We start from the raw sequence: 12292 nt of genomic DNA, 5'->3' as shown, positions 1-12292 counted from the left end.
TTCAGAATTCAGATTTTTGTGTTTTTAAGCCCCAAAAACGCTGTCAACCTCTAAATGACAGGCATTTCTGATCAAATATTTTGTAATTTTCACCTGCAAGTGTTCTCATGTAAACAGGCCCTTAGGCTGAGTTCTTCTTTCTCTGAAAACACTTTTTCCACCTTGTGATGAAATGTTGTAATACAGGAAGTGCTCCAATGTGTTTGTAAACCCACTCACTTACTAGAACCATTGGATAGTTTGAGCCCTGGAATTGCCAATCTGTACTGAACAAAAGGTATAAGGTAGAACAGAACATTTTAAGCTTTGGAGAAGTAGGCAAACTAATAATAAAGGGTTACTGGCGGTACGGTTCGATTTCTGTGTGGAGTTTGCATGTTCTCCTCGTATCTGGGTGGGCTTCCTCCGGGCACTCCAGTTTCCCCCATCAACCCAAAATATTCACCATAAGAAAAAAATCCTCCAGCTAAGGTATCCTCATGCTGACCAAGCCTAATAACAAGATCACCGAGATGGGTCCCCAGAAGCCCCATATGCTCCCCACTGCTCTTGAAAGGGTGAATGAAATGCAGAGGACGGTTTCCCTACAGGGAAAATAAAGTAACAAAACAAAACAAATACTATGAATGAAACAAAACACAACTCCAGGCATGTTTTGATGATGCTTAAAATTCACAAGATTCAGTTTTGCGTAAGAAAGTTTTAGAATGTAATTAGTTTTAGAATTTTTCTTTAAAAGTAACTACAGATATCTGGAGCACTGATGGCTGTTAAGCGTCTTGTGTCTTGTCCTTGTTAAGAAGAAGCAGACAGTTGTGACATATGTATGGGCTCTGACTCATATGTGGAGGTGGACCACGCTCTCCATTCACACAGGGTCATAATTAACAGTAGCCTATAGGCCCTTTATAACCACAGGGGGAGGTGGTCTCAGACAGAAGATTATAAAACATCCAAAGAGCTCTATACATGACGAAAGTGTTCTTCAGTAACACAATTTGATGAAAGAAAGACTTGCATATGGGAGAATATAGCGGTTTAGTGGTTATTACAATATAACATCAAAAAGCAAAAATGAAATTACTATAAAATAAATTAAAACTAAATTAGAAGAAATACAAATACATTTTAAAATAATGAATGCAACAAAAAAGGCACCAATATACAGGTTTGGTTATGTACAATACCATAATATAGTAAATAATAATAAATACAATAGGGGGAAAACAGTCATAGTGGTTAAAGGGTTTGCTTGTCAGCCAGAAGGTAAGCAGTTTGAGTCCAGACCAGATAAGACACATCCTGTTGTTGTATCATTGGGCAAGACACTTCACCCACCACTCTCCACTAGGACGAGTATGAGTTTATTAGAAAATACATTATTTGCGTTATACAAACAAAATGTAGCTCAGTTATTTTAGACTTGTCCATTCTGATATATTTTAAGATTTTTTATGCATTGTTCCTTATCAAATAAAAATAGATTTGAAAAAATAAATTCGAAATGTCACAATAGACAATAGGAGCAATACAGGTTACAAGAAATGACTATAAAATTCTATTATAAATCTTTGAGTAGCCTAATGTTGTTATAGCTTAAATGAAGTTGACTTTGTGAGTTGTGTGAGAGAGCTATAGAGGAGTGCATTCAAAGGGCTGATCATGAGATGAGCTAAAGTTGGATTCAGATAAGTGCAGCAGTGATTTTGATCTCAGTGTTTTTGTATTTGAGCAGCAGCGGTGAAAGGAGAGGTCTGTACTCTCCGCTAACCCGGTTTCATACTTGGATTCCTGAAAGGGCACACGCCAATCTGTAAAAAGCAAAACACACGGGGAAGGAGTCACGTGGGTCAAATTTTGCAGGGCAGCGGTGGTTTAGATCGAGTGGTGAACTTAACATAAGGTTAGTGGTTCAAGTTCAGCTTGCCATTGTGTCCTTGAGCAAGACATGTCAACAGCATTATCTCGGATTTGTATCGGAGCTCGACAGTTGCTCACTTTGAAATTTGCTCTGATGCTGGAAATCAATTTTCTATTATTTTTTCCCAAAGCATATTTAAAACACAAGAGAGACAGAGTTTACATAAAGTTGTTGGTCTTGTGGTCATTAGTTACCACATACAGTAGCTGATGTAGCCCTGAGCAAGCTTTCAAACTTTTTATATAATTTTTTTCAGTCTATGCGAAAGACAAATTTACTTCTGTAACCAAGAAGCGGATGGTCATTGTTAAGCTCCACTGTGATTTACAGCCAAGCAGGAAACAAACTTCACTGACACGCCATGTATTATGCACACTGTAGGCTATAAAGCCCATCAGTAAATATTTACAAAAACACAATGAAAGCTACAAATATCAAAGTCGAGGTACACTGCTGCATTGCAAAAAACAATATATAAATAAGTTAAAATTACTTAAATTAAGAATTTTTTTTTGTTATTTGAGTCAATTCAACTTGACAGGTCAAATTATCTACTAATGGAATAAGTGTCTTTTTCTTAATTCAAGCAACATTTGATTTTGTTTCTTATTTTAAGTGCAAAAAGTTGTTTTTCTTATTTTAAGTGTAGCAAGATGTATTTTCATATTTTAAGTACAAAAAGTCTTAGTCCACTGGCAGATAATTTTCCTTTTCAAGTTATCACTCATGATAAAAATTTTCCTAATTCAAGTCATCTTATCTTGGCTAGATTTTAGTTTTTGCTGTGTGATCATGTTTTCTCAATTTTTTTTATTTTTTATTTTTTTGCTATACACGTTGGAAACTCTTCTAATCTTAAGGTTAAGGTGTACATTCTATCTTAAGATACCACGGTGGTGCAGTGATTGGTGCTTCAGACTCTCAGCAAGAAGGTCCTAAGTTTGACTCTTGGGTGACACGGAACCTTTCTATGTAGAGTTTGCACATTCTCCCCTCTGTCAAACATACACACCAAGTTTCCCTCTGGGGCCATGGATTCCCCAGAAAATGTGTTTCTAAATCAGCAGCACTACAACTATGATCAGGTAACAATACAACTAGGGGTGTGCAAAAATATCAAAATATCGATGTATCGTATTGTTTAATGTGATGATACACTATCGATATTGTGTGCTGCTGTATCGATATATCGCCAAGAGTATTTTTTGGTATATTTTACAAAATTATTTTGTTACAGCTACAATTTTGTTGCTTTTTTAGAGGAAGGAAACTCATTGATTAAATGATTAAAATGTTTGTGTTTCATATGAACTTTGCACAAAGAGACTTTTAGTATAAGAGCCATGATTTAGTCTTTATTTTTTATTGAACCATATCTAATCGATTTTAAATGTATTGTAGTGAACCGAAAGTGCACTGTATCGAGATATGTGTTGTATCGTGGCCTGTGTATCGAGGTATGTATCGTATCAGCAACTTCTTAATGATACCCAACCCTAATTACAACATGACTTAAAGCTCACAAGAGTCGAGTTTGTGTAATATAGGACCTTTAAATAAAGAAAAAATACAAATCCTGAAATGAAATTACATCTTATGTATTTTCTATAACCTTGTCTAAATGTCAAAGTTTGAAACCTTTTCTACCCTTTTCACCATGTAAAATCGGCTGTAATTCGAGCTTTTGGTAATAGCCCTACAATTTATTTTCTCCCTTTGTGCCCTATGACTGAACAATAATTAAAGTTATAACACATGCCCACATATTGTCAGAGGCGTGGGTGTGTGCGTCCAGCTGTGCGCACGGACCCGCCCCTCTCTCCCGCGCTGCCTCCGAGGGTCTCTCCTCCGAACCCCCTCCCTCCTGTCTTCTTTTGACTGACGTGCCTTTTGACCAATCAGCGCTCTCGTCTCCGTGAGTCAGTCTGCGGTGTTCCCAATGGAAACTGCAGCGCGAGGCGGGCACGAGGAAGCACACTTGGTTGGGTTTGCCCATTAGAGCGCTAATCACTGTAAAAACTGGTTATGATGCTACAGCGGAGCGGAGAAGCGGACTGTCCTGGAGCTTTATAGCCGGGGCAGGGAGGGAGGAAGGAGGCGAGGCTTGGCGTGGGATGATGCTGCTACTCGCTGGACGTGTACTGTGAACGCGTGGGCTCCCTATCGCTCCTAAACAGCAAGACGTGGGGGAGCGTACTTGGTAACAGACAGCTGCTGATATCAATGCTTAGGTTGACGTCCATAATGATGTATCTAGGCGACTGAAACGACCACGCGATGGAGGGTCAGGAGGGGGATGTTGCGTGCTTCTGTGGCCGGGGAGGAAAGAGGAGAAGCGGCTGAGCTCCTCTCCACCTCCTCGCTTTCCACCTCTCCAGTCCTCACTGCGCTTTTTTGCACGCTTCAATCTCACACCAAAACTGGATTTATGTGGTATATTTTTCCTGTACGTCCCAAACAGGTGACCAAGGACATGACATCACATCTGCATCTCCTCGTATAAGTGGATATCGTTGTTGCATTGATGGATCTTACCACCTGGGACCATATCTCGCGTTGTGCACTGGTTTTATTCCCTCTCAAGCGAATCCTTGCGTTATCTCTCCGCGGACAGCTGCTAATTGGGCCCTATAATGTAGTGCCAACTCCGCCCGGATATCTTGCTCTCTCCTCCATTGGATCAAGTGCTCCCCTGTGATTTGCGTCTTCAATTGTTTTTATATTCCCAAAGTGGATTAACCCTATTTCTGTTTTTATAAGGATGCTTCACCTGCCGCTTACTGGACGTTATAAAACCACCGATGGGAAATACACTAGACAATCCTATCTGGGAGACTTCTAGTTGTTTAAAGGGATCTATTTTTAGTTGCGGAAAGTTTGCTCAAAATCTTGTCAGCAGAGGGAGTAGTGAGAGCAAAGTCCCTTAACAATCATCATATCCGAAATGCTGCAATAGGTCTAATGTTAAAATGTGATATGTATTTTATTAAGTTAACAAATAATAGTTAAAGCAATTGGGGAACACCACTATTGAGTTAATGTAGTGGTAAAACCTATATGGCACATTTTTAAACAATCTATATTTCTAGTTTCCATTCATAGTATTTACATAAGGCCTACTTGTAATATATAGCCTACACTGGTGCAAATTATATCTATGTATCTCCACTAAATCTTGCAAGCACAATAGTTATTATTATAAAGCCAATGTCGTTTTTTACCAAGTGAGCACATGCAGTTGTAACACCACACTCTGCCTAGTGGCACAAAATGTATTAGCAAATAGAATGTATTTTTAAATTCGTTCTTTGATTACTGTTGAAAGATGTTCACAAAATTCTAAAGTTTTATTTTTGTTGGGTTGAAAACTGCAGCACATATTGGCTCCCTGTAGTGACAGAGTGATACTCATATAATCACATGTAACATCATTCAATTTTGCCTACTTTGTCTACAGTTTTTCCCAACCAATTTTTGCATGGAGCAGCTCTGTATCCAGACGTTTTTTCTAAGTAGACTGTAGTTACTTCTAGCTCTCATTACAATGTCTCGGTCCAATAGCGTGAGCCCTCCTGGAGTGGGGCATCCTGGCCTGAGGGGAGGGACCGAGCACAAGTCCGCCTGGGCCGAGTCAGAGTCGGTGTCAAACGGCTGCCCATACTCCTCCAGAGCTCCTCCGGCACCAGCACGCTCCACCAACAACAACAGCCGCTGGAGAGAGGACCATGAGGCGGACCCGGAGCACCGACACCCCCCGCCAGCTCGGTCCTCCACAACCACTGTCAGCCGGGTCAGCTTCCGCTCCCGGGCCGCTTGGCAGGACCATGGAGAGAAACAGCAACCGCAGAATCAACAGAACCAGAGCCAGTCTCCTAAACGCGAGCTGAGAGCCAACAAGTCCGTGGAGCTCGGGCTACAAGAGCGCAGGGGAGTCGCGAACAAGCTACCCCCCATATCCACCAAGAGCGAGCCCGAGCAGGACGCGATGCCCGAAGTGAGGGTGTCTCTGGTGGCGTGCTGCGCTAGTGTCCTGCACGTTTTCAAGTCCAAGAAGTTCCAGTCGGAGAAGTTGGAGAGGTTATACCAGCGCTACTTTTTTCGTCTGAACCAGAGCAGCTTGACTATGCTTATGGCCGTTTTAGTACTGCTTTTTACGGTCATGCTGGGCTTCCACTGCGCTGGAGGAGCCAATATCACTTACGTTGTGGTGTTTTCCGTTGCTATCTTCCTTATATTAGTTCTAATCGTGGTGTGTAATCGCAACGCATTCCACCAGGACCATATGTGGATAGTATGTTACGCGCTCATACTTCTAGTTCTGGTGGTACAAGTGATTGGAGTCTTGTTGGTGCAGCCCAGAAGTGCTACGGAGGGAGTTTGGTGGACGGTGTTCTTCATTCACGTTATCTACACGCTGTTACCGGTGAGGATGCGCGCGGCGGTGATCACGGGGCTCGTCCTGTCCACCATCCACGTCGCCGTGTCGTGGATGCTCAACGCTACAGACAGCTTCGTGTGGAAACAGGTAAGAAACACTAAGATTTGTGGGTTTATGTAAAGGCACTGGGATGGAGGCGGTAATGTGGTGTGGAAATCGGAGCAGGTGCATTTGTTGGGCCTAATTGGAACTTTTACGCACGGTTTTACGCACGAATTATTTTCTATGGCAACAGGTAGAAAATACCAAAATGCTTGTATTCTATGCTTCTTTTACAATATTATTGATTCACTGACTCCAAATTCTTTCTAAAGTGAAATTTTTTTAAGTGTTTATGCAAACGTAGGTGATCATTTCTAAATAGCTTGTATGGTAGTTGCTCGAACACCAATTTGTGGGTTGTGGGTCTTACTATATTAGTTAACAGGTGTATAAATTCTTAGAGCTTTTGAATACTTTTTTCTGGTTCCTTCTTGCTACTATTACTATTTCTATATTATTGTTATTTTTGCATACATTGAGTACTAGAAGTAAGATTTTCAAATCAAACATTTGCTGTGCTGATTTTGGTCTTGTGTGGCCAATTTTATCTCAGTACAATGCATTTTTTTCAACTTACATTAGAAGGTGAGAACAGCCTGATTTTTCCATAGCATGTTGCTTTTTGCCTGTAAGACATAATTGATCTTAGTAACAAGTATCTGTAATGCTTTCAAATTATCCACAAGTTTTATTTGGCTTATATTAGTTAAACAAATATATTGAATTGTTCTGGACATGCTAATTAATTGGACTGTACTTGGGGATGCTTGTACTGTTTAGCTTACCGTCATGACTCATGACTTTGTTTTCTTGTTCTTTTTTAAAATCCCCCCATGTCCAAATTAAATTAACATTTCATTATGGCTGTATTTAGCAACTTTTAAAGAAACAGTAGCAACATTCTGGAGGTGATTTGTCACATGAATGATTCCATTTAAATAAACAAAAAGACATTTATTAGAGAAGTTTATAAAGGAAAGGAACTACATTTTGAAATTTGAAATGCGATATGTTGCTGAAGTAAATCTAGATGATCAATGATACAATAAAGTACAACTATCCCAAAAATGTAGTCTACAGTACTAATAAATAAATAGGAGAGTGAAACACTTAAGTAATTAAGCTAAAACTATTGTTTTATCTAACATATATTCAAAGATAAGTCGATATAGTGTTTGTTGTGACGGGACTATCCATGGCCAAGTCAGGTTTGTGGAGATGCAAGCCTGCTCAGAGTATGAATGTGTGTTTTATTTGTTTTTCATTGCATGTTGTTTTTTTTCTGGCTAAAAAGTTATATACTGTGGCTTTAACTTCAACTTAATCTTGTTTTTTTAGTCTTTCATGGTATTAGGTTAATATAGGCTTTTTCTATACAAAGCTGACATAGGGAACATGTAATTGAATAGGTATGTTGTTACATGTAACTCTTAAGTACATAGGACCTATTGGTCTGTATTAGGTTTCTTAATGAAAGGACATAGCCTGCATACTTTAGTGGATAATGACTTCAGGATTATTTATTCTTAGCAGTAAAGTCTGGATCACAGCGCCAAATAAAACCAGGGCCACACACCAAGATGCAATGAAAAAGATGGGGATTCACTGTCTGTTAAAAGATTTCATTTGTTTAATTGGAAGCACTGAAACCGTGTATAAATTCGGTGCTACCAATAAACTTGCCTTGCAATAAAGTCTTTTACAGAACAAACATTTAAATCACAATACAAACACATAGTAAAACTTAAATAATCATTCTACAATTTAAGGCATTGTACTTGATTTTTGCTGTCTTAAAAATGTGAAAAACAAAGCTATTCTTCAATGCATTTGGAGTGTCCTAATTATTCACCATAATGAGTTTATAAGCATTTATCCCCTCTTAAGACCAGAGGGTAGTTTGTCCCTGTAAAGCTAACAATGCACTTCCAGATTTTTTGCACAATTAAACAGTTTATAATTAGATATAGACAGTACACAGCTGAGTTAACTTGACTTCAAGATCTGCTTATACAATACATCTGTCCTGGAGAAAGACATGGAAGAAAATTGGGTACAGGCCCTTCAACTTTTTTAAAAAAAAAGGAGTAAAATCCTTAAAAAAAAAAAACAAAACAAAAAATAAATAAATAAATAAAATTAAACAAAGGAATTTAAACCTATTTTTTGTATCTTCTTATCATAAGAACAGTTTATGAGATAGCAAATGTTTTTGTTAAGCAATACATTGTCCAGCTGGAATAAGTTATGTTGTTCGAGTTCCAACAATTGCAGTACAGTAGATGAAATAACATTTTTTTTTTTTTAGATTTTGAATAGAGCTTTGTGTAACTGAGAACTAACTAGGTAATAAATTTTACTCTTTTTTTTATCCCTTTTATTCAAATTATAGCTGTTTCCAGACATGTGATTTCTCACATTCTCCTCAGGCATAATTTGACTAGAGCTGACTAGTTGACCCATATACTCTTTAACATATGGACTTTTGCTCTGTAAAAACTGTCTCAAGCGGCATAGTCAATGCTACCTACAAATGTCCAGTTACAGTTTAAGAAATCAATCAACTTCTCATATTATTGCTGTTTGAGTAAACTTGTATATTCAGTTTGATCTTATTTTGTATTCATTTGTGTTTGTCTGAATGGAATATTAAAGAAAATACTCGTCCAAACTGGTACCTGAAATAAAATATTACATTGAGTATTTGATTGATGCATAGAGTAGATATGATGGAAATATATTTAATACTACTACTACAACTACTACTACTACTACTACTACAACTACTAACTACTACTACAACTACTACTACTACAACTACTACTACTACTACTACTACTACTACTACTATACTACTATTATTATAGCCTATAATAGCCTAAGCCTAAGATAGCCTAAGATATTGCTTCCAATATTATAAGTAATATTGTTTTTATAAGTAGTAGCAATATTATAAAGTAGCCACATCAAACCAGTATTACATGTATAGTTTGGAGTAAATTGGCAGATATCAGATGTCCTCCCTATTCAGTGAAATTACTGTTTGTTTTTAAGATAATGATTTTGACATTTCAATAATACTGTCTGTGTGTGACAAGAAAATGGGAATGGACGGATGTTTAGAACAGATTAAAGGGCCTATATTAAGCTATTTTCGATCTGTGTTATGTTATTTCCCATTCACATATGTTTAACACACAGACCCTGCATATTTAGGCTGAGTTCTTCTCTGAGAAAACATTCTGTTCCACCTTGTGATGTCATTTGGTAATACAGGAAGTGCTCCACTGTGTCTTTTAACTCCATGCACCTTCATTATAATCATTTAAATGATTTCAGCCCTTTAATTGCCAATTTCTACATAAAACATAGCTGTTAATTTGAAAACTAACACTAAATGATATTACAAGGTGGAACAGAGCATTTTGAGCTTTGGAGATATAGACAGACTCAAAACATTCTAACATGGCTTCAAGTGTCAAGAGTCAATTCTGCGTAATATAGCACCTTTAATTTAGTTTATATACTTTTTAGCTTATCAATCCATCAGTTAAGTAGTATTTACAGTCCATAAATGTCTAAAGTTACTTGTTGCCTCATCGATCTTGGTCTATAAAAAGAAGTCTTATTGAGTAAAATGGCTGCATTATTTTAATAGAGCTTAACCTGACGTCATTGGTTTTAGTGGATATTGTTTTTAGTGCACTGTTGAGGCTAAGCAACTCATAAAAGCACAAATTTCCCTTTACTTTACAGCACCTTTGCTCCTGGCTTTGTTACCCAGGTACTTACAAAAATGACTGCGATTTTCCAAAGTTATTTAAAGCTACATTAAATTGCATCATGCTATTTGTTAAAACTAGACACACTGTGCAAGCTTTGTGTCCGTTTTCACCTTATTTAACTTTGCATAGCCTAGACCAGAAATGACGCTCTCTGAAATACCTGTCAAACATGGAAACGTCAACTTTCGGGTTCATTTTTGCCCAATAAAATAAATAATGAAGTCTACGTTGAATACATTTTTCCTTGGACAAGTTCAGTATTTTGGTTAACTTTGCATCATATTTTTAAGTGGCACTTAATTTAGCAAGTAATATTATTTGTATTACTTGTAGAGACATTGCTAAGTGTTAAGTAGAGGTTGCAATGAATGGGGTTTTCACCTCTCGAGGTGTGAGTGATGTAGATTGGCAGGTTCTGACTGTTCCGCCTATGTTGATGTAGACCTTTTGGAAAACTCAAAATAGCACCTGTTATGGTTATAAAAGGAGCACGGAACATTTTGTCTTCAAAGTTGATGCGTTGGATGTAGAAATATGTGCAGTAATTTGAGCGAGTTTTGAAAATTGTTATGTCTAGGCGACTCGGTCAAAGCATCTTCTAACTTAAGGTGTGTTCCAGAATACACACTTACGATAATCTGATACTGGTCACCAGTGAATCTGCCTGAGTTCCGATGGGTGTAATTGACAGTTGGATAAGCCAGTCAGGAACAAGAATGGTCCGTTAGTTTCAGAACAAATATGGCTGCTTATGAGGAAGAAAGAATGGCCAAAAAATATCACAGTGGACTGAAAGACATCACAGATTTCTGCAGAATCTATGAGCAAAGCATTATAGTTTGATTTTTGTTTGTAAATGAAAGGTGACCAATGAGCTTCTTTGGTTTACATGTGTTACTGAAACAGACAAATCGAATTGGACAGTTGTTTTTGGGGCTGGCATGAGCTGGCAACATTGAGTAACTTGGTGACCAGACTCATATTCTCTCTGTATATAAAAAAAAAAATCTTATACCAATATCGATAATTTCACTTTAAGTATCTGCTGCAGTATAGGGATGGATAATGGCACTGATTTCTTTTTTCCAATTAACTTTTACACAAGAGATCCTATTTTGTCATGCACTTTCACTTTTTTCTTCAAATAACTACTGAACCTCTTTGTATCAATAGAAGTGCAAACATTATGAGACATTATGGGAAATAAACCTCTAAATAGTCTTATTAATTTGAATTAAGAGCCTAACCAGGATATCTGCTGAACCGATATCATAGAATTGATACCCGTTCCGTATCGGTGCATCCCTATAAAAAATACAGTGAGAGCTCAGCCTGTATTTAACAGGTGTACCAAAGTGTTCTCAGTCTGCAGTGGTCAGTATCAGAGATTGTTTAGAAATGGTTTAGTCCTGGGTTAGATCTGGTTTAGGCCTGGGTTAGATCTGTCTTAGTCCTGGGTTAGACCTGGTTTAGTGGAGCTCTTATTGTGAATTCCCAGGCTGCAGTGGTCGGTATGTGAACAGTTATGAACAAGCAGCAGGTTTCTGTAGTGTTGCAAATGTCATTAAAATCAGGATTCCATTCATAGCACACATTATAATCTCATAGCATTCATATTTGAACCTAGACTGAAATGAAAAACCTGCTTAACTATGCATGCAAGAATCTCACGCATATCAGAACACATTTGTGGAAGTCTGACCTACAAGATTAGCATATTTTTCCCATATATAATATGATTTTTTTGTTGTTTACAGGGAAAATATGTAAACAATTACATCTTATAAAGTGACAATAGAAATTACAATTCTGATTTGATTTCCACTCATCATGTTAGTGAGTGAGGTAAGGCACCACACACGACAGGATTTTTCAGTCTTAAACGATTTTTAAACAGGTGACAAAAAGTGCACACCAGACACAAGGAGAATTTCATGAGATGTTAAATCTCTGATCGCAAAGACTGCAGCAGGATATGGCTGCGTATCACACAGTTGTGAGCTCGATCGTGTCAGCCTGTTTCCTGTCTAGAGTAAAACTACTCACTTTGAGACTCTTAAGTGCTCAAAAGATCAGAGCACTGCACTTCTAGTTTAGATGCAAGAC

The 12292-nt window shown here is 37.8% G+C and overlaps 1 protein-coding gene across 1 annotated transcript in view; it reads left to right on the top strand.

Annotated features, from left to right (window-relative positions):
• Nucleotides 1–5465: 5465 nt before the first annotated feature.
• adcy5 (adenylate cyclase 5) overlaps nucleotides 5466–12292 on the top strand; it is an 87907-nt gene continuing 81080 nt past the window's right edge. The window contains 1 exon segment of the mRNA XM_055150183.1: nucleotides 5466–6446. Within this exon segment, the coding sequence (XP_055006158.1) occupies nucleotides 5466–6446 (981 nt within the window).

The sequence above is a fragment of the Boleophthalmus pectinirostris genome, unplaced genomic scaffold (genome assembly GCF_026225935.1).
Source record: "Boleophthalmus pectinirostris isolate CB_2022bp ecotype Guang Dong unplaced genomic scaffold, ASM2622593v1 HiC_scaffold_1, whole genome shotgun sequence".
In the NCBI taxonomy this organism is placed as follows: Eukaryota; Metazoa; Chordata; class Actinopteri; order Gobiiformes; family Gobiidae; genus Boleophthalmus; species Boleophthalmus pectinirostris.
This window is presented reverse-complemented; position numbering and strand designations above follow the sequence as displayed.